At 39.7% G+C, this 23512-nt stretch overlaps 1 protein-coding gene across 10 annotated transcripts in view; it reads left to right on the plus strand.

Moving 5' to 3' along the window:
* The window catches only part of GBF1 (golgi brefeldin A resistant guanine nucleotide exchange factor 1), a 122718-nt gene that overhangs the window by 4986 nt on the left and 94220 nt on the right, over window positions 1-23512 (plus strand). For all 10 annotated transcript variants that reach the window (XM_059398427.1, XM_059398429.1, XM_059398428.1 and 7 more), the window contains exons 2-3: window positions 8137-8243; window positions 10231-10297. In XM_059398427.1, coding sequence (XP_059254410.1) covers window positions 8148-8243; window positions 10231-10297 — 163 coding nt within the window. In that variant the 5' untranslated portion in view covers window positions 8137-8147. The remainder of the gene's footprint in view (window positions 1-8136; window positions 8244-10230; window positions 10298-23512) is intronic.

Raw genomic sequence — 23512 nt, forward strand, 5'->3', positions numbered from 1 at the left:
CCTGAGCTGGAGGCAGAGGCTTTAACCCACTGAGCCACCCAGGTGCCCTATTTTATTTATTTATTTGACAGACAGAGATCACAAGTAGGCAGAGACAGGCAGAGAGAGAGAAGGGGAAGCAGGCTCCCCGCTGAGCAGAGAGCCTGATGTGGGGCTTGATCTCAGGACCCCAGGATTATGACCTGAGCTGAAGGCAGAGGCTTTAACTAACTGAGCCACCCAGGTGCCCTGAGCAGGCATTATAATAACAGCTATTTTTTGGAGGTTTAAATAGTGCTGATACCATGCAAAGTGCTTTACAGTCTTCTTATGGAGCCTCACAACAAACAGATGAGGAGATACTGTCTTCATTTTGCAATGGAACATTGTAAACTGGGGCTCAAAAGGCTAAGAAACTTGGCTAAGATGGTAAAGATGGTAATAGGACTGTTTTGCTTCTGGAGCTGGTTCTTGAAGCCATTGTGGTATTCTGACTTTATCATTAACTTTTGAATGGATTGAGTAACGATTTACCAGGTGGACGAGAGTGAGAAAAAAATATTCGACACAGAAAAGGAACAGCAAGTGCAAAGACAGACTACAAAGACCATGATTTTGAAAAGGATGAACTTTTGGGGGCACTTGGTGGCTCAGTGCATTAAGCCTCTGCTGTTGGGTCAGGTCATGATCTCAGGGTTCTGGGATCGAGCCCTGCGTTAAGGCTCTCTGCTCGGCGGGGGCCTCCTTACCCCTCTCTCTGCCTGCCTCTCTGCCTACTTGTGATCTCTGTCTGTCAAATAAATAAATAAAATCTTAAAAAAAAAAAAAGAAAAGAAAAGAAGGAACTTTTGATGGTCTGTTTCATATATAGAGAATATGTATAGCATATATGGGGCATTAGTGTCCCCTACCTAGCCTAAAAAACAAAATATCACCACAATGAGGCTGCTTGTATATCCTCTTTTAGTCACATTCCCCCTTCCCATGGCCACTATTCTAAATCTTTTGTGAGTTTTCTGGGATATAGTCTTAGCCGTGGACTTGCTGAGATACAGGATATGAAATTGTTCAGTTTTGCAAGATGATGCCAAATTGTAATCCAGATGAGTTGTATCAATTTACATATCCACTAACTACTTGCTCTGCATTTTTACCAACTCCTAATAATGTCAGGTTAAATTTTTTGTGCTTGTAAAATGGTATCCCATAAACATTTTATAATTTTCTTGATTATTAATGGAGCTAATAATGTATTCATATATTTATTTGCTGTTTCTATTTCCTTATTCTGTGAAATGCCTGTTCATGTTTCTTGCCAGTTTGGGGGCATGTTTATATGTCTATTCTTACAGTTTTTGTAACATTTTATATTATGGATATTGCTTCTTTATTAGTTATGTGTCTAAGATATACCAGTGTTTTCTCTGAGTTTGTGACCTATCTTTTCCCTCTTTTTCATGGTGTTTTTTGAACAAATGTCTTTACTTTTAACATGGTTTAATTTGCCAGTTTTTTAAAACTGGCTATGCTTTTTGTTTTCTGTTTAGGTGCTTCTCTTCTCTGCTGAGATTATAAAAATATTCTTGTATATTCTAAAAGTTTTCAGATTTCCTTTTTCATGTTTAAGTCTGTAGTTCATTGAAATAGATTTTTTTTTTTAAATTCCATGAAATAAGGATCCAATTTATTGTTTCTGTTTCTCGTGCTTTTGTTTAGATCTAGAGGGAGTTGCTAGTTGATAGAGTGACTCCTCTTTGGATCCTCTTGGAGTGAGTAACTGGGATGCCACAAAGCACCAGGGGAATGCTGTAGACTCAGTTAAACATACAGTACTTTTTAATTTTTAAAAAAATTTTTTTATTTATTTTTATTTATTTATTTGATAGAGATCACAAATAGGCAGAGAGGCAGGCAGAGAGAGAGAGAGAAAGAGAAGCAGGCTTCCCGCTGAGCAGAGAGCCCAATGCGGGGCTCCATCCCAGGATCCTGGGATCATGACCTGAGCCGAAGGCAGAGGCTTAACCCACTGAGCCACCCAGGCACCCCAAACATACAGTACTTTTAAAGGATATGTGTGGCTTAGAGTCTCTGGGCCAGTGGCTTATCTGGCTAGGGATGTTAGTTGCTGCTTATTTCGTTGTTCCTTCTCAGGTTATTTCTGATACAAGATAGATCTTAAATTCTTTTCTACCATACTTACATGAGGTCTCTGCAGGCCTTTGTGCTGTTTTAGAAATGAATGCTTTATTTTTTAAAATTATTTTTTTGAAGATTTTATTTATTAGAGCGTGGGAGAGTGAGAGAGAGAGTATGCATGCATAAGCGTGAGCATTGGGGAGGGGTAGAGAGAGAGGGAGAACCAAACTCCCCACTGAGCAGGGAGTCCAGTGGGGGACTCAATCCCAGGACCCTGGGATCATGATCTGAGTGGAAGGCAGACACATAACTGACTGAGCCACCCGGGCACTCTCTTCGTGACCTTGTGACAAAGGGTTCCAGCAAGTGGTTCACTGAGCTTCCCATTTGAAGCTGAAGGGCAGATTCCCTTGCAAGAAGACCTCTGTGAGGAGAAAAGTGCTCAGGGGCCTGGCAGGAGATGAAGCAACTCTGTATGGTCCTTGAAAAGAATTTCTCTTCATCCTCTAGTTGTTTCTTTTTTACTAAGAAAGGAAGCTTGGGAAAATGATTTTTTGCTTAGAGCTTCACTGTCTTAGAAAGTTCTTAGCTTTGGGTGCTTATTCACTTTTCATCAAATGTTAGGTTGATTACTTCAGTTGGAATCCCAGTTCAAAATTTATTTTCTCTGGGAAACCTTCCAAATAGGTGGTAGATCCTTTAATTAATTAATTCACTTTTTTGAAAAATTTGCAATTTGTAGTATACTGTTGTCATTTACCTGTTGCTATGTTTTTTTCAGTATGAGTGTTTCTCTCATTCTCTTAGTTCTTTGAAAGAGAAATTAAATACTCTTATTTTATAGTGTCCTTTTATAGGCCTTTCAAAAAAATTTTTACAAGATTTGTTTATTCATTTTAGAGATAGACTGCAAGCGGGTTAAAGAGCAGAGGGAGAGGGACAAGTAGACTCATGCTAAGTGCAGAGCCTGGCACAGGACTAGATCTCACAACCCTGAGATCATGACTCCAGATGAAATCAAGAGTCTGATACTTAGCCGACTGTACCACCTAGGCACTACCAAAATATTTTTTATAATGGTAGGTATTCCTACTGAATGATAACTGTATATTGAAGGCCATCCATGATATGCCCCACACTTGCTGTTCTAGCTTTATCTCCTGTTATTCCCCTAGGAATAATATGCCAATCAGTTTAGAATAACCATAATTCCCTAAATACCTACTAAATTTTCCTACCTATGAGCCTTTACCGTTGCCATTTTTTTTCCTTATATTTTTGACTATTTGAATCTGGTCTGGTGGCTCCTGGCGGCTCAGTTAAGCATCTGGTTCTTTTTTTTTTTTAAAGATTTTATTTATTTATTTGTCAGAGAGAGAGCAAGCGAGAGCGAGCACAGGCAGACAGAGTGGAAGGCAGAGTCAGAGGAAGAAGCAGGCTCCCTGTGGAGCAAGGAGCCCGATGTGGGACTCGATCCCAGGACGCTGGGATCATGACCTGAGCCGAAGGCAGCTGCTTAACCAACTGAGCCACCCAGGCGTCCCAAGCATCTGGTTCTTGATGTCAGCTCAGATCATGGTCTTGGATTCCTGAGATCAAGCCCCATGCTGTCAGGCTCCAGGCTTCATGAAGAGTTGGCTTCTCTCCCTTTCCCTCTGCCCCTCCCCCTGCTCACTCTGTCACACTTACTCTCTCTCAGGTAAAAAAATAAATCTAAAAAAATACAACCCTGAAGGGGCGCCTGGGTGGCTCAGTGGGTTAAGCCGCTGCCTTCGGCTCAGGTCATGATCTCAGAGTCCTGGGATCGAGTCCCGCATCGGGCTCTCTGCTCGGCAGGGAGCCTGCTTCCCTCTCTCTCTCTCTGCCTGCCTCTCCATCTACTTGTGATTTCTCTCTGTCAAATAAATAAATAAAATCTTTAAAAAAAAAAAAAAATACAACCCTGAATCCTGTCTTTCAGTTGCCTTTCCGGAGCCCTCTGCCAGAAGTAATTTTCTTTGTTCCACTACTGTGGCACTGTGTATTACTCATGCATCGGAGATATATATGGGTTTGTGTGTATATGTATGTTTTATCTAATCTACTAGATTATAAATTCCTTGTGGGTGGGTAGTGACAATTCTCTATGCTGTGCGTAGTATTTTGCTTAGCATGTATTAGGTAATATGTCTGATTGACTGAAGTAAATGCTAGTTAATTAACTTTGATGACTGCTCTTTTTTTTTTTTTTTTAAAGATTTTATTTATTGCGCGCCTGGGTGGCTCAGTGGATTAAGCCGCTGCCTTCGGCTCAGGTCATAAAAAATAAAAAAAATAAAAAAAATAAAGATTTTATTTATTTATTTGACAGACAGAGATCACAAGTAGGCAGAGAGGCAGGCAGAGAGAGGAGGAAGCAGGCGCCCTGCTGTGCAGAGAGCTCGATGCGGGACTCGATCCCAGGACCCTGAGATCATGACCTGAGCTGAAGGCAGCGGCTTAACCCACTGAGCCACCCAGGTGCCCTGATGACTGCTCTTAATCCTTTACATATGGAATAATACAACTACTCTTCACTATTCTAATTTTTTTAAAAAATATTTTTGAAAAATTATTTTATTTTCATATTTATTATTTATTTTTAAAAAAGAATTAATTTATTTGTCAGAGAGAAAGAGAGGGATAGAGAGAGCACAAGCAGAGGGGTGGCAGGCAGAGGGAGAAGCCTGATGTGGGACTTGGTTCTGGGACCCTGGGGTCATTACCTGAGCCAAAGGCAGGTGCTTAATGACTGAGCCACCCACGTATCCCTTTAAGTATTTTTTTTTTTTAAAGATTGATGTATTTGAGAGTGCACCCACAAATGCAAGTGGGGCCAAGTGGAAACTAAGATGGCTCAACTCGGTGGCTCAACTGATTGAGCCACCCAAGCACCCCTGCATTATTCTAATTTAAAAATAGGTAATAGGTAATATATATGTGTGAAACAAAATTCAAGAGATACAAAAAAATATACAGAGAAAATTAAGCCTTCCTCTCATCCCAGTTCCCCACTTCCGTTTTCTGGAGGCAACCTCTGTTAGCCATTTCTTCAAAATCCTTCCAGAGGTATAAAGCATATTCATCTGGCCTAAATAATTTAAGGAAGGAACCATACTAGAGATTTTATCTTTTCTTTTCTGATCCTTTTAATTATTTTTTAATTTGGTCATTTTCTATTTCTTGGTTCTCCTCCCTCTTATTGTTGTTATGTTTTTATTGTTGAATCTTCTCAGGAGAGAACATTGCTATGTGCCTAGGGCATTTGGAAAGCAGATAAATCTCCTCGGACTAACCTAGTTGTTTTGTTTTGTTTCATTTCGTTTCTTTTCTTTCTTTCTTTCTTTTTAACCTAGTTGTTTCTTTATATTGTCATTAAAATAAATGTTTTATTATATTGGATTGTCTTGTGGATTTGAAGGGGCTTTTATGGTCCTGGACAAAATTTGTGCCTTTTTCCCTTTATTATAAGGGTTTCCATACTTCTTGTTTTCTGGGGGCCCTGTCTTATGCAAAATGTGCAAATGGTCCTACTGGAAGAATGTATTTATTTCTGTATATCTATGGCTCATTTTCTTTTAGATCCCATTAGACTCTGTAAATGCCTCATGGGCAGAAATTATATCTTATTTCTTTCTTCGTTACTAATTTTAGATTATATTGATGGTATAGTAATATATTCTCCCTATAAAAATTTAAAACATTATAGGTAAGGTTAAAGTGTCCTCTGATTACAACCTGATTTTACAATATTGTCTCTAGAGATAACTATGGTTGTTGAGTTTGGGGTACATCTGCCCAGACCTTTTTTTTTTTTTAAAGATTTTATTTGTTTATTTGACAGAGAACACAGGTAGGCAGAGAGGCAGGCAGAGAGAGAGAGAGAGGAGGAAGCAGGCTCCCCGCTGAGCAGAGAGCCTGATGTGGGGCTCGATCGCAGGACCCTGAGATTATGACCTGAGCTGAAGGCAGAGGCTTAACCCACTGAGCCACCCAGGCGCCTCCTGCCCAAACCTTTTTTTTTTTTTTTTTTTTTTTAAAGGTTTATTTGTTTGGGGAAGAGAGAGTATGTGCACGTAATGAGGGGGGGGGGCAGTAGGGCAGAGGGAAAGAATCTCAAGCAGACTCTCCACTGAGTGGAGAGCTGGACATAGGCCCAATCTCACCCTGAGACCATGATCTGAGCTGTAATCAAGTCAGACAGCAAGCCACCTGAGCCACTTGGGTGCCCCTGCCCAGACCTTTTGTTCTCTGTTTACACATGTATATATTATTTGAACAAATACATTAAGTACACTTAGCAACATGGATGACTCACAAACATAATGTTTCAAGGAAAAAGGTTGAATATCAGAAAAATACGTGCATTATTATATCAGTTAAATAAAATACAGAAATATGCAGCATAATACTATTTTTTAAAGATTATTTATTTATTTGACAGAGATCACAGGTAGGCAGAGAGGCAGCTAGAGAGAGAGGAAGGGAAGCAGGCTCTCTGCTGAGCAGAGAGCCTGATGTGGGGCTCGATCCCAGAACCTTGGGATCATGACCTGAGCCAAAGGCAGAGGCTTTAACCCACTGTGCCACACAGGCGCCCCAATAATACTATCTTTTAAAAATATGTATCAATGAAGTAAGAGTATAAAGCAACATAAAAGTTTAATAAATATCAGATTTAGAATAGTGAGACCTATAGATGAAAAAGAGGAGGATATGATTAGGGAGAATACACCGAGACTTCCGTTGTACTATTCTTAATTTGGATACAAGCTGTTCTTTTGCTTTTCATATTGTACTGTATGTTACATACCGCATATTTTCAAAAACAAATCTAGTATTTTATATAGGGTGGGTGGGTTGGTTGATTTTTAACATAAACATAGAGTTATATACTACAGTTTGGTTTTTTTTCCCATTCCATATGTCTGAGAGCTCTATCCATGTCTTATTTGCTTTGTATCCTTAGAACTCTGAAAGATTCCTTATGCATAGTAGGTGCTTAATAAGTAGTATTTGTGGAATTCTTTCTCCCCTTACTCTGATAGGCTTACTGTTTTTAACTTTCCTGGAGCCTGATCTAAATGTTTGTCTAACTGTATGTCTCTGTAGTCCTTTCCCTTTCTTTTTAAAATTTTGTCCTTGTGAGGAGGGTTTCTAAATAATGGAAAGTGGAAAGTAGTTTTACATGCTCCAACATTTTTCTCTATGCTGAGAAGATACTATTTTTTTTTTTTTTAATATTTTCACCTGAGAAGAGAATTAAATATCTTCTCCAAGTGCTGTCCTAGGCAGCAAAGAAAATCCTGTGATAATTCAGTTGGGAACACTTAAAATACTAAAGTAGTATTTTAGCTTCACTTCAGAGATTCATACAGAAGGAGCTTTAAAATGAGTCTGCCTTTCAATCTGTCTTATTAGAGAGTTCCTGCTCTAAGTATGTGAACTTAACCTTTCATAACTTTTTAAAGGTTGTATCACTGCCACTATCCAGTTTTCTGGAGCTGACTTGGTAGAATGGATGTAGTCTGTAAGTTGACATTGTAACTGTGGTTTCCAAACCAAGGCGTTTTTCTAACAGCCTTCATTCATTTCTTTAAACTTAAAGTTCCATTGTTGCTTTATTGAGGGAATAAAAAAGAACAAAGGGAAGATCTGAAATGTATCTTTAACAAACTAGTAACAGATACATCTGCATACCTGAAATCCTCACAGGAGAGATTTTGGGGACAATTGACTTTGAAGAATTTGACATGCTTGCTAGAGATTGTTAGGTACTTTTGAGAAATTCTGGATTGATACTTTTTGACTTTTGGAGACTTCTAGGAGAGCTAGGTAGCTGGATTCATAACATAAGATGGATTTCATCCCATCCTGGTATTACTGGTGGGAAGTCATGGTACTGAGAAGTTAAATCATAATTCTGACCTTATCAGGTACTGATTTAAACATGGATATGCCCTGAGTAACTAAATATTAACTACCTTTTAACTGTTTTGATAGGTTTTACCAGGATGGTGGATAAAAATATTTACATCATTCAAGGGGAGATTAACATTGTGGTTGGGGCAATCAAACGAAATGCCCGATGGAGCACTCATACTCCACTGGTAAGTGGGGGAATGGGCAGATAGTTTGGTCCCTGAGTTATAAGGGATCTGATGCATGGTTAAAACAGTAATCAATTTTTCTGTAATAATGAGAGTAGTAGGAACTCAGAGTTGTTCTTGGTATCAAGGACCCTTTTACTTTTTAAAGATTTATTTATTTATTTTAGAGAGATAATGCACGAGTGGGAGGAGGGACAGAGGAAGAAAGGGGAAGCAGACTGATGTGGGGCTTGAGCTCACGACCCTGAGATCATGACCTGAGCTGAAACCAGGAGTTGGATGCTTAGCCAACTGAGCTACCCCGGCACCCCTATAAAGGACCCTTCTGTTTTATTCCAACTAGTGTCAAATTTATAGGCCTTTTTGTCCTCCTGGACCCAAAAGATAATACTATTCTTCTGGCTATTTTTGTAGACAACTGAAGGTAGCATTTGGGACCTCTTAAATATGCCTCAAAATGTCTGAAAGATGCCTTGCCTTTAGATTCCCTAGGACTATAATTAGCTATCTCATTGATACATGCAGTGTGGCATGTTGATGGTAGTCCTTGGGAGTACATAGAGCAGACCATATCTTGCCAATCAGATGACTAAGAAATTACCTATTGTAAAGCTGGCTTTCTTTGTTGCATATGTATATTCAAGAAGACTCCTTGTTGAGTAGGGATCCCGATGCGGGGCTTAGTCCCAGGACACTGAGGCCATGACCTGAGCCAGAGGCAGATGCCCACAGATGGAGCCACCCAGACTCAAGACTTTTTTTTTCCCCCCAGATTTACTATTTAAGTAATCTCTGCACCCAATGCAGGGCTTGAACCTACAACCCTGAGATCAAGAGTTACCTGCTGTACCAGTTGAGCCAGCCAGGTACCCCAAAAATAAAATTAAAAAAAAAATAGAAATAAAAATGGTTTAGGAGTGAGAGTGGAGCTAGCAATGTCTTTGAAATGGATTTATATGATTATGTAATGAGTATAAAGAAGGAAAAGAGATAGAATAATATATTATCTTAGTCTTTTGGGATGCTATAACAGAGTACCACAGATTAGGTGGCTTATAAACAAGAGAAATTTATTTCTCACAGTTCTGTAGACTGGAAGTCCAAGATCAGGGTGCCAGCATGGTCAGGTGAGAGTCCTCTTCTGGGTCTCAGACTTTTCCTCACATGGAAAGGAGTAGGGAAGCAATCTTGGGCTCATTCATTCATTCATTCTTTTAAGATTTTATTTATTTACTTGAGAAAGTGATCAAGAGAGAGCATGAGAGGGAGAAGGACAGAGGGAGAAGCAGATTTCCCGTGGAATCAATCCCAAGACTCCCGGATTGTGGCTTGAGCTGAAGGCAGTCGCTTAACCAACTGAACCACCCAGGCGCCCTCTTGGGACTCTCTTTTAAGGGTATTAGTTCCATTCATGAGGACAGAGCCCTCACCCACCTTCTGAAGGCCCTAACCACCTATGTTTTAAAGGCTCTACCTCTTATACCATCACATGGACATTAGGATTTTTACATACAAGTGTTTTTTTTTTTTAATTTATTAGAGAGAGAGCACAAGAAGGGGCGTCAGAGGGAGAAGCAGATTCCTCACTGAGTAGGGAGCCAGACGTGGAACACGATCCCAGTACTCCAAAATCAAGGCCTGAGCCAAAGGCTGTCGCTTAACCACCAGCCATGCAGGCGTTCCTACATAAAAGTTTTGGGGGGACATACACATTCAGACCATAGCGTATATGAAGGCCCTGGTAATCTCTGGTAGCTTGAGTGCTGTGGTTATGGTATAGATTAGTATTTCAGGATTTACTATTTTAGGTAAACCCAGAGTATCTTTATGAAATAGAAGATTGGGGAACTGGAAAGCTGAACCATGGCTAACTTCTTTTCCTCCGAAGGGAAACTTAATCATTGGATTCAAAATGCCCTTGATCTGTCTGCTATTTCCTTTTCCCTCTTTGTCTGATACTTTTTTTTTTTAAACCTGTGTGTTATAGGATGAAGAACGGGATCCTCTGCTGCATAGTTTCAGTAATCTAAAGGAGGTTCTAAACAATATAACAGGTAAGTCCCCATATCTAAGTAGGATTATTTATACTGGTAAAAAACCATATGTTTATTGCAGGGATAGACAAACTTCTTCTACAAGGGACTATATAGTAAATATTGTAGGCTTTGCAGGCCATAGCAGCTGTGCAGCTGCTCAGTTCTGCGTTGTAGCTCAAAAGCAGACACAGTTAATGCTTACACGAATGAGTGATAAATAATTTTTTTTTCAAAAACCAGTACAAGCCACGTTTGGCCCATGGGTGTAGTTTGACCTTGGTATACTGCATTGCTGATCCTTTTCCTTGAGTTCCTGGTGCGGTATCCCACTTTACTAGGGAATCAGCGTTCATAGAATTATAAGCTTCCTTTATTGATTGAGTTCTAGTAAAGTTACTTTTGGTCTTGTTATAACTACTTTCTTTCTCTGCCCCATGCATGCCCTGAGGTAGCAAGTTGGTGGCACAAGTGAAGTCTTATTATTATTTGTTACAAGTCAGATTTTAAGTACTTGCAATAAAACCCTTCTCTTATGGAAAGTCTTTGTCACTTTTAGGGCTTTAATTGTGTGTAATATAGATCTTTCGGTCTTCATGTGTTCCCAAAATCATTTGTCCCTTTTTTTACTCCCTGTTTTCCTGATTGTAATAACTAATATTCATATGTTTAGAATTCTCAAAGCCTCTTTCATGTTTATTACCTTATTGAACTTTTTACACAATCCTGTGAAGGAGGTGTAGCAGATATTGTCCCCTTTTTATGAATGAAGTTGAAGCCCAGAGACATTTTAAGTGATTTAGTTGAGATCACATTGATTCTGAGAGGTGGAGTCAAAACTAGAATTCAGGCCTGGTTTAGTGCCCTGGTCTACATTGCTTCTGTTCATACAATTAGAGGAGAATGTACACAGGAAGTGCCTCCTTTTGTATATGTATGTATCAAAGGAGGAGGGAAATCTCAACACCGTTGGGTTTTTCAAGGGGAGTGAGATTGAAGGGGAAAGCCTCAGAGCTGTGTTCCTCTGTCAACCATAAAGGGCTTTTGAAATATATATTCCTGGAATGGTCTTTAGCTAGTAACATATCTAAGTAACATATCTTAGTAACATATCTAAGACAACAATTGAAATAGTTTTAGGTTTCTGAAAGTTAAGTGAGTAATAAAATTTTTCCTTTCATGAGAAATGTAGGAGAGTATTTGGAGAAAAATTTCTTACTACTTTCCTAAACATGGGCTGAAGTTATCTAAGCATTCTCTACATGTTTTTTTAAAGGAGCAGTTTCACTCTTTTGAAAAGTATCAGAAATGTTAGCCAAAGATCAAGTATAGAGGAAGCCAGTTAGTGGGGTTAAAGCTACAACTAGTTGGCATGTTCTTATTTTATGCCCTGTATTGTATGTGACTTGGCTGCTTTAGGAAGTTGGCCACTTGCACAGATTTTTTTTTTTAACTTTACAGATAAAGCTTACCCATCCCAATTAGAAAGAAAATGTAGGGAGTAGGTATTTACAACTCTTTGGTGGCCAAAAGTTTCAGCCTGTAGTTGATCCTTGAACAGATTTGAATCATGTAGGTAGGTCTGCTTATATATGGATTTTTTTTTCAGTACATGCAGTATAGTACTGTAAATATATTTGCCCTTCCTTATAACTTTTTTTTTTTCCAAGTAATCTCTACACCCAGTGTTGGGCTTGAACTCAAAACCTTAAGGGCAAGAGTTATATGTTCTACTGACTGCACTAGCTTGTTCCCCACCCCACCATGACTTTCTTTTTTTTTTTTTTTTTTTTTTTTTTTTTTAAATTGAAAATGCATTTAATACCCCTAAACTATCAAATATCATAGCTTACCTTAAGCTTATTTAAACATACTCAGAACACTTACATTTGCCTGCATTTGGGCAAAATCATCTTTTTTTTTTCACCATGACTTTCTTAATAACATTTTTTTTTCTTCTAGCTATTTTTTTGTAAGAGTATAACATATAATACTTATGACATACAAAATATGTTTTAATCTACTGCTTATGTTATCAGTAAGGTTCTTGGTTAACAGGCTATTAGTAGTTAAGTTTTTGGGAAGTCAAAAGTTATACATGGATTTTCAACTGCAAGGGGATTGGTGCCCCAAACCCATGGGTTTGTTAAAGGGTCAACTGTACTATCTTTTAAGAGACGTGAAGAGGACTGAACATGTTAGTATACTGGGAAACATTTGACAAACAATTGATACACAGTATTGTGTTGTATGTGTTTGGAAACACCCAAAATGGCTGAGATGAGACTGGAGTAGCCTTGTAGGCCTTTTGGGCACTCTGCAGACTTGAGGGGATGAGATGGTGCTGCTCTCCTGACAGAGCTACATTTCCTGCTTGCTGTCTAATCCATATCCCATGCTTGTTTTCTCTACTCTGACATTTCCTTGACATATCTCAAGAGACCCTATGAAGTTCAGGACTTGGGGTTTCTAGACTAAGAGCTGCCAGAGTTGAGTCTGCTGCTTAATTTTCCTATATCTTTGAGTCAGGAATCCAGATTATCTGCTGCTTGAAACTAATAAAACCAGAATGTGCTGAGGAGCCAGACCTATCAGTGGTACTATAACATAGCTGGGTGTTGCCAAGCTTTCTCCTAGAGCAAGGAAGAAGGTGGTATTATTTTCTAGGGCAGATGTTGAAGTGGTGCCTGCCAAGGTTGCCCATTGTTTTTAGGTTTTAACATATTACCTGCCTGAAAAAATGACAGAGTGGACCCAAAATGGATCATTTCATAGTCTTCTGATTGGCTCTGACCTCCCACATAGTGCTGGCTTCCAGGAGCAAGTTTATGGGTCAGCTGCCCCTGTGGTCCTGGACTCTGTAGTCCATGACCAATTTCTTGTTTCTTTTACTGAAACAAACAGATTTTTCTGATTGGCAGTGTCAGGAGGACTGCTTTCTTGGAAGTCTATTAATGTGTTAGTGGTAGGAGGCTGGGAAAGGGTTTTGAACTTGGAAAGAGAAACTGAAGGGACTGCCTGCTCTGTATGGCTGGGAATGGTGTCCCATCTAGATTGGAGGAAGTGTGGCAAGAATTCTAGAACTTCCATTCAGTTTAACTCATGAAACTGACTTGGGCTTAGATTTTTCCTATAAAAAGTCTTTTGATTTGCTTTTTTCTAGGCTATCTGCTGGCATGGTTGGTTAAGAATATCACTGTTGGGGACGCCTGGGTGGCTCAGTTGGTTGAGCAGCTGCCTTCGGCTCAGGTCATGATCCCAGCGTCCTGGGATCGAGTCCCACATCGGGCTCCTTGCTCCACAGGGAGCCTGCTTCTCCCTCTGACTCTGCCTTCCACTCTGTCTGCCTGTGCTCGCTCTCACTCTCTCTCTCTTACAAATAAATAAATAAAATCTTAAAAAAAAAAAAAAAGAATATCACTGTTGGAAATGGGTAGTTATTGGACATTGTCAGTAAAACAAAATGATTTGTTTTTCTCTTCTTGTAAAAAGAGAATCTTTTAAGTAGATAAGCACTATCTACCCTTCCAGGGGTATTATCTTAGCATTATGGAAGAAATAAGTCCATTGTCTCTAATAAGGTTAGCTAAGTCCATACCAGTTATTCTCACAGATACATGTCTCTGGACTACCTTTGCAGTTAGTGTTTGCCCAAACTCCATGATGACTGCATACTTTGTAGCATTTAGAGTAATAAAATAGTCTAATACCAAATCTAAAGTGACGGTTGCACTTGGAAGGTACAGGGTACCTAAGAGCAAAGTTTGCATGTTGCTATTTTGGATAAAACCTTAGCTCACCATCAGTGAGACTTAACTGCTGCCCCCATTTGGTCTTTAAGCCCTCTTAGGAATCCTTTTAGGAGGTTTTTGTGGAAAGTTAAATTAGATGTGTGGTTACCAGGGGCTGGGAGGGGGTCTGGGGAGTGACTGCAAATGAGTACAGGGTTTCTTTTTGGAGTGATGAAAATGTTCTGGAATTAGATAGTGGTCATGGTTGTACAACTGTGTGAATGTATTTTAAAACATTGAATTGTATGCTTTAAAAGAGTAAATTCTTTTTTTTTAAGATTTTATTTATTTATTTATTTGACAGACAGAGATCACAAGTAGGCAGAGAGGCAGGCAGAGAGAGAGAGAGGAAGGGAAGCAGGCTCCCTGCTGAGCCAAGAGCCTGATGCGGGGCTCGATCCCAGGACCCTAAGATCATGACCTGAGCCGAAGGCAGAGGCTTAACCCACTGAGCCACCCAGGCGCCCTTAAAAGGGTAAATTTTATGGCATGTAAATTACATCTTAATTAAAAAAAAAAAGATTTATTTATTTATTTATTTGACACAGAGAGAGAGAGAGAGAGAGCGAGAGAGAGAGAACACAAGAAGAGGGAGCAGGAGAGGGAGAAGAAGGCTTCCTGCTGAGCAGGGAGCCCAATGTGGGGCTCCATCCCAGGACCCAGGTTCATGACCTGAGCCGAAGCCTAGACGCTTAACTGAGCCATCCGGACGCCCCTACATCTTAATTTTTAAAAAGAGCAAATGTAGTGTAGGCTGGAAGAGTAGTGGGATTTTCCAGTTCTTCCTCAGGGGTCAGAGCTATGGAGGGAAGCCTCTGACTATAGTTGCTGCTGTGCCCTGAACCCATTACCCAGCAAAGGCAGCCTAAGGCTCTCTTCAGTCTTCTGGCCCAGTTTGTCCTTTTATGTCTCTCTCATTAACTCAAGAAGCACATGGCTTTTATATTTAAATTTATTCAAGCTGTAATCTTTGACATTTGAGTTAGCTTTTAGTACAGTTTTGCATTTATAGTAATATATATTATGTATTTTCTCTATCCCCAAAGAATCCGTTTTAATCTTTTCCGGATGCAAATTTCAGGCTGTCTTGTCCCATCTCCCCTCTCTTGCTGTCTTTCCCCTCCCCCCATGGAGTGTGTTTGATCAGGTGTGGCAGGAATATCCACTGTCAAGCTGCGCCCTTTATATTAGTCAATATTATCCTTCTCCCCCCTCCCTGCCTGTCTGCCCCTATGGGCTTTCCCAGTTGATTTATAATTTTGGAATTCTCATCGGAGTCTGTAATACAGTTTGTTCATTATTTAACCAAAACCTGTTTAATGAGCAGAGAGAGGCAATGTAAATGTTAGGCATGTTGCAGTGATGTACCTTTGTGCTTCTCAAAGCGGGTGGGTAGTTAACTCTGTGCTGCCTGCAGGGCTGGGGTGTCTTGGCCTTAGGGGCAGAAGAACCACTGCTTCTCCCTTACATCTGCCCAAACCCTGCTGTGGTTTGGGATTTCAAAGACACGTTTCCTTTTATTCTTCCAGAGATCTTTGGGCTCTTGCATATTGGAGTTACCTTCAATCTTACAATCTTCAATCTTACAGTTAGACCAGATGGTATGATCTATGGCATGGGATAGGGGGATGAAAAGGAAAGGAAAAATAATCAGGATACTTGGGTTTAGGTTTTAGGTCTTAAGAAAGTAAGCAGTTAAAAAAAAGAAGAAAAGAAGAAAAGAAAGTAAGCAGTTTAGAAGAATCCTTCTAGCCCACATGGTGTATGGTCTTTGATCTTTCTGGCCCAACTAGACAAGTCCTTGCAAGCCTTAGTGCCCTCATCCAGTATAGCTTCATGGAAAGGGCTCTAGTCAGTTGTGATTTGTGGTATTTGACTATGGGCTGCCTTTGTCCTTTGTCTTTAATCTTAGATCATTACAAAGTTTCTTTTCCAGGAAATTTTTGGTTTAAAGCAAAGATAGCATAATAGTCTACAAATATCACAACTGGAATCTTCTCTTAAGGAATTACCTTTTAGTTACTTTAAAGCCTTTAGGGTTGAGGGAGACTTTTTTAGTGTGTGTGTCTGTTGGAGATGGTGGAGGTTTGGGGGGTGGGTAGTGAGTTTGCCTTTGGAAATTTAACTCTAGTCATTTTTAGTTCTGAAGACCTGTGAGGATTGGGGGTATTTGTCATGAGACCAAGATGGTCTTGAGGCCCAGTATAAGCATCTGTATTAACTATGGAATTGTTTTATCTTCTTTGGACCTTTTCTTGCTGGGGTTTACCAAGATTAGATTTCCTTCTGGTTCTGGGTTCTTGAATTGCTTCTAAATAGTATTTGTTGAATATCTGCTATGTTCTAGGCATTTTGATTAGACACTTAGGGTCTATAATGGTATATAGTCAACTCATAGCCACTGGTTTTATTTTATTTTATTTTATTTTTCAAAGATTTTGTTTATTTATTTGACAGATAAGGAAGGAAGCAGGAAGCAGGCTCCCTGCCGAGCAGAGAGCCCGACTCGGGGCTCGATCCCAGGACCCTGGGATCATGACCTGAGCTGAAGGCAGAGGCTTTAACCCACTGAGCCACCCAGGTGCCCCAGCCACTGGTTTTACAAGGCTAGTGACTCTAGCTGACCATTCCACGGCAAACTTTGTGGCTTCTGTTCCGTGCCATATCGTTCCCTATCAGGCATGGAATGACTGATAGTGATTGAGGGCAGTTTATTGCCATCTTTTCATGTCTTACTAACAAACAAGCCAACGAAATGAACAAAAATTGTAGCTTATATATTTGCTTATTTGGATTTTTCATACAAAGCAGTTCTCGCCAGGGTTTAGATATTCGGAAAGACATTGGTGGTTTGTGTAGAGTAACTCTGAGGGAGAGGATTTTTTTTTTTTTTTTTTTTTTTTTTAAAGATTTTATTTATTTATTTGACAGAGAGAGATCACAAGTAGGCAGAGAGGCAGGCAGAGAGAGAGGAAGGGAAGCAGGCCCCCCTGCCGAGCAGGGAGCCCGATGCGGGACTCGATCCCAGGACCCTGAGATCATGACCTGAGCCGAAGGCAGCGGCTTAACCCACTGAGCCACCCAGGCGCCCCGAGAGGATTTTTTTTTAACTGGACAACAAGATATGGTGTACTTGAGTTGAAGATGGAGAAGCAGGTGCCTGCAGAAAGTGGATGTATCAGGAGTTTATTTAAATATAGTTTATCCTGGACAAACACACCTGTAGAGTACTATCTGTCTCAAGCCCTGTGAATTCAGAGCTAGGAGGTTTGAATCCATACAACCTCCAGAGGTTTGCAGAGAACATTTAAACAGAGTCTGGAAGCCAACCTGGGAGGAACGATGACTTAACACCTGTCTGGCTTAGGTCTCTTAGAAATACCCTTCTAAGCCTCATACCTCAAGGCTAATCTATTTTAGGGGTGCCTGGGTGGCTCAGTCGTTAAACGTCTGCCTTAGACGTAGGTCATGATCTCAGGGTCCTGGGATCGATCCCCACATCAGACTCCCTGCTCAGCAACTCCCAACCCCTCTGCCTGCATTCCCTCTCTTCACTCTCTCTCTCTGTCAAATAATAAATAATGTTTTTTTAAAAAAAGGTTAATCTGTTTTATTTGGCACATGGGAAGGTATCAGGAAAAGAGACTTAAGTAGTCTCTGTCAGGGAAAAGATTGAGTAAGGGTATATTATTTGAATAAAAATTTTGCTAGAGTTATCATCTTCCATCTGATTGAATGCATACTCACTTTTTCTATAGGGGCCTGTAGTTTGGGGATTAGTAAGTATATCATTATTAGTCAGCATGAAAAGAAGGTTGAATGAGTCATTAGCTTTGTCCCTCTTGGAATTGAGCTTGTGATTTGTTCAAGGCCTAAGTGGAGACTGAAAGAACCAAGTCTGTATGATAGAATCTGGCAGACAAATTCATATAATGGGTTGAGTGTTGAAAGAACAAGATTGGGCAGACTTCTATAAGTATGTATTTCCTGTGCCCTTTTTGACTTTTTTGTTCTATAAATAAAATATTGCATTTGTTTGGAGATTGTTGAGCAACACATTAGGATGTGACCTGAATTTGAGTCAGACTGACTTTGGCACCTTTGAATCTTGGTAGCTTGAGTGACCTGAGACTTACGGGCATTTCATCATGGTTAGAGAAAATAAAGGTACTGTGATTCTTTTTTCCCCCTGGGGAATAGTTCTATCAATAAGGTTACTCTAAGAGGCCTGTAATTTGATGACTTTGTCATTCCTGGGAATGATCTGAACCCTCCTCAATTGATACTTCTAAACCAAGAAGGTCTTCCAAACATTTGTTTGTCCTAGAGCTTAGAAAAATGAAGACTTTGTGGAAAAGAATCAGCTCTGCATAGTCTGGTTTCCTTTGAGCCCAGCTCTTCCTTTTTCTCTCCATAATACTTAAACACATTTAGCCATCAAAACTAGTCTGCTGGCAAAATTTCCACTATATGTACCTGAAAGTAGATTATGATACAAAGGGCTTTCTTAATAGCTTGGATTCAGAAGCAGAGGCAAAGAAGCCTAAGTTTTTTCTAGTAGAGGTTAAGGGACGGTGTGACAGTGTGGTCTGAAGTGGGCGTCAAAGTTGCTGGTATTACTGTCATTGCCATTGTCCTCTTTGGCACAGATATCTCTTGAGGCCTGAAATTTCTCCGAGTATGTGCTCAGCTTGCCATGGCAGCAGTCAGATGAGTAAAAAGAGGAAAAGCCAGCTGCTGCTTTGTTTTTAACAAGGATGCAGGCAGAGTCTCTTTCTTCTTTTCCACCCACTCAAACTCACAGTAAGTGCCAAGAGATTTTCAGAAGCCAAATACTTGAAATTCAACGTGCAGTTTTGATTAGAGATAGTAAGGAGTTATTTGTCTCAGCCTTGCCTTCTCTAACCACCTCTGTGTGTTCATAGATGCTTAATTGGTCACCCTAGTTTCTAAAGTGATACTGGATATGTTAATGGAAAGGATGAGTGCATTTGTCTTTTCTCTCCGGCACCCATTAGAAGATAGAACTGAGTATGGAGTGAAATGAATTTGATCATTTCAGCTCAGATCCTCTCATTAGGAAAGGTTGGTTGATGGAGAGCGGTGACTCCCTTAAACTCTCAGTTTTACTTCTAGAAAACAGAAGATAAGATGCTCCTTGGAAGGTATTAAGTCTTTTATTTCTTTACTTTGGTCTTTGGAGATTCTGAAGGACTTAGATGGACGAGCACTCTTGGCTGCTTGTTGTCTGGCTTCTCACTGCATACCTCTTCTGTAATACCAGCCTTCTGTTACTGCTGTTACCATTGTAGGTTGAGTTGTGAAGGGCTGCTACATGTGTACTCATCACAACTGACCTTTCCTTGTTCCACGCTTATTGAGCAATTACTTGCCCATTTGTAGAACTAACATTATTGCCTTGGGTTTCTGGCCTAGTGTGAAGTGGGAGCTTCCAGGAAGTGGCCTGATATACTGTACATCAGAGGGCAATAAATTGGCATATGATTTGGTGGAAAGGCAGGGCCAGATGTAGTGTGGGAGCAAGGGTTTTTCTGTAGTCAGCCATGCAGCTTGCTTCCAGGTGTCCTGGAAAGCAGCTTGGGAACTGCAGACTGAGGGTAGTTGGGAACATTAACTAGGGAGGAAAAGGATCAAAAGGAGTTCAGTGTTGTCTGTGATGGGCTCTGCATTGGGAAAAATCCTCTAAAAGTAGAGGGACAAATGAAATTTCCCTGACGCTGGTAGAATTTTTCCACTGATTATTCTTTCTTTCAAATAAAGTGAGTTATTAATTGGCAGAAAAAATACAAAACTTGGAAGCCTCCTAGCAAGGGAGTATTCTGCAGCAAGGGGTTGCAGAATAAGAAAGCCTCCTTCCACATGAGATTTTTCATGACAACTCATTCTTCTCTTTGGACAAGCAACAGGTTTAAGAAAACTGGCTCCAAATTGATAATAAAGTGAGAACTAAGGTATTATGACTGCCCTGCCATGGGCTAGAGTAGTATCTTTCCGACTGCAAGTTGCATTCTGTTAGTGGATTGTGAAATCATTTTAAAGGGTCACATAGCATTTTCTCCTCAGTTTTTTATTGTGAAAAATTTTAAGCTCCTGTACACTTATTTTTACACTTACTAATATTTAGCCAATTTGCTTTATCCATATTTATGTGTGAATTTTTTATAAGCTATTTGAAAATAAGTTTCAGACATGTTGACATCTTAACCCTTGAATACGTCAACATGCATCCTAAATAAGGACATTCTCCTACATAATCATAGTACCATTATCACACCTAAAAAACTTAATAATTTATCAATTTAAAAAAATTTTTTTAAAAGATTTTATCTTTTGACAGATCACAAGTAGTCAGAGAGGCAGGCAGAGAGAGAGAAGGGGAAGCAAGCTCCCCACTGAGCAGAGAGCCCGATGTGGGGCTTGATCCCATGACCCCAGGATCATGACCCGAGCCAAAGGCAGAGGCCTAAACCCACTGAGCTGCCCAGGTGCCCCAACACATGAAAAATTTCTGATTTGCCCCCAAACTATCTCTTACAGCTGTAGCTGGTTTTATAAACCAAAATCCAAGTGAAATTCTCTTTCATTAGGTAGTTATATCTCCTTAGACTTTTAAAATCTTATATAGTTTTCTCCACCCTTTTTTTTCCCCTTGGCATCGACCCTTGAGAGTAGGCCATTTGTCTTTAGAATGTTGTCATTCTAGGTTTGTGTTTGTCTTTGTGGTATCATATAATTTGTTCCTGTATCTCATGTATTCCTGTATTCTAGAAGTTAGGGTTAAAGGCTTCATTAGATGCTTAACTAAATGCTTAACTAGATTTTTAGCAAGAGTACTTTATAGGTGATAAATTGTGTATTTCATACTATTATCATCACAGGAAGTATATATTGTCAGATTTGTCCCCACGTATTGGTGGTGTTAAGTTGGATTAGTTGCTTCTGGTTGTGACTGCCACATTTCCTCATTGTAAAGTAAATTTACTTATCCCTTTGTAATTAGTAAGTACTCTGTGAAATAATAATTTGGCACCTTATGACTATCCTGTTCTCTAAAATCCTTTTCCATAATGATAATCTAGTGATGAATTTTTGCCAGTGGGGTTTGCAAAATGATGCTTTTCTAATTCTGTTATTTTTTCTACATTGGTTAGCTGGCATTCTCTGGAAAGAATTACTTTCTTTCATAAACTGGAGGATGAACCATAGTTTCCTTCTTAAAAAGCAGGGAAAATGCTTAATTTTTTTCCTTTAACTGCCTACTTTAAAAGTAAGGAGTTAGAGTTAATAATGATGGTGGCAGATGAGGGGTTTTGTCTCTTGTGGGAGGCTTGTGAATATTAAGTGTTTTATAATTTATTACATTTATGATTATTTTTGGTGCTCAAATCATTTTGAGTTTGGCCCCTTCCAGTTAGTTTCTTTGTTCCTTCGATATAACCCCTTTGAGCACTTCCCTGTTTTCTGGTATCAGCTTCAGTTATGAAGAGAGAGGAAAAAAAAAAAAGAATAGAATAGAAAGTATCTGTGCATCACACATAATAAGGATAAGTATTATTTTGGGGAACTTTTGTTTTAGTTAGAGATGTTGTATTCTGAGTTGTAATGTAGACTGTATTTTTGTATGTCATGGTCAAAATTTACTTCTGTTCTGGCACTGGTTTGAATTTGTCTCTCTGCAGTGTTATTTCTTAGGCAAGGAGTTGTAGAGGGTGTTGATTTCTTGACATTCTGTGAAAGACTCTGTGAAGTGCCTTAGCCACCTTGACATTTGGAAACCAGTGAACTATTAAATCTCCATATTTTCCTTATCAGCTTTGGTTTCAGTAAAGCATATCTGTCTATTATCTTGTCTGTTATCTGTTTATTTATTTAAAGATCTTTTACATGTTATTTTCTCCCCCCAGCTTTACTGAGATTTAATTGACATAGAACATTATGTAAGTTTAAGCTGTATAAATGATGATTTGATATAAATATACTTTGCAAATTTTTCCCACAATAAGGTTTGTTAATACATTCATCACCTTGCATAATTATAATTTGTGTGTGTGTGAACATTTAAGATCTACTGCCAGCAACTTTCAGGTTTATAATACAGTATTGTTAAATCATAGTCACCGTGCTGTCTTATTCTTCTCATAACTGGAAGTTTTTACCCTTTGACCAACATCTTCCTATTTATCCTACCACCCACCCCCTTAGCAAGCACTATTCTTTTTTTTCTTTTTTTAAAGATTTTATTTATTCATTTGACAGACAGAGATCACAAGTAGGCAGAGAGGCAGGCAGAGGGAGAGGGGGAAGCAGGCTCCCCACTGAGCAGAGAGCCTGATGTGGGGCTCGATCCCAGGACCCTGGGATCATGACCTGAGCTGAAAGCAGTGGCTTTAACCCACTGAGCCACCCAGGCACCCCACCATTCTTTTTTTCTTTAGCTTCTTTAATTAATTAATTAATTTTAAAGACTGTATTTATTTATTTGAGAGAGAGAGAAAGAGAGAGAAGCACAAGCAGGGTAGAGGAGAGGGAGAAGCTGACTTCTCATTGAGCACAGAGCCCAATGCAGGGCTCAATCCCAGGATCCTGAGATTGTGACCTGAGTCAAAGATAGATGTTTAACAGACTTGGGCACCCAGGTGCCCCCAATTTAGCTTTTTTTAGATTCCACATATAGGTGAGATACATTAAATCTTCCTCATTTCAATTAGCACAAGATCCTCGGGTCCATCCATATTGTTGCAAATGGCAGGATTTCCTTTTTTTTTTTAATGGCTGAAGCAGTGCTTTTTATATGGTTGTTTCTCTCTGGATGAATCGGCTTTTGCAAGGCAGAGATTAATTTGAGACCTTTTGAGTCATAACAGTCCTGGAGAATGTTAGAATAAATATTATTCCCCAAGGAAATAGGATTGTGGATGTACTTGTGCCTGATTAGGTACCTGATCCCTTTTATGTGATTGTTCAGGGAAAGGGGGATAGCATGTTATGTTACACATGGCTTGGCCATGCTTTTGAGTCCTTCTGGTGGGTTGAGGATGGAGTCAGTTTTTCTGGAAAGACTTCAAAACAGCATCTTCTCCAGTAAGTTTGCTCTTGACAGGAATTTATTTATCCATTCAGGCAACAGATATTTCTTGAGCATTTAATGTGTGCCAGACACTGAACTAGGTATTAGGGACCTCATTTCCAAGGGGACTGACACAGTTCCTGTCCTCATAAAGTTTATGGTCTAGTGCGCTGGTGATTTGAGAAGCTCTGGAATTTGAGTGGACAGCTGGGCACTGGTTTGAAGTCTGCCCATCTTCCACATGAGACCTCAGGAAATTGTTGTATGTCCTGGTGTGCTGAAAGAGGTTCTAGGATGGTCAGAAGAACAGCAGTGGTGTTTGTCTGTGTTGTCTGTCCTGCCCTCCCCCTCTGCCCT

Source organism: Mustela nigripes, chromosome 4 (genome assembly GCF_022355385.1).
Source record: "Mustela nigripes isolate SB6536 chromosome 4, MUSNIG.SB6536, whole genome shotgun sequence".
In the NCBI taxonomy this organism is placed as follows: domain Eukaryota; kingdom Metazoa; phylum Chordata; class Mammalia; order Carnivora; family Mustelidae; genus Mustela; species Mustela nigripes.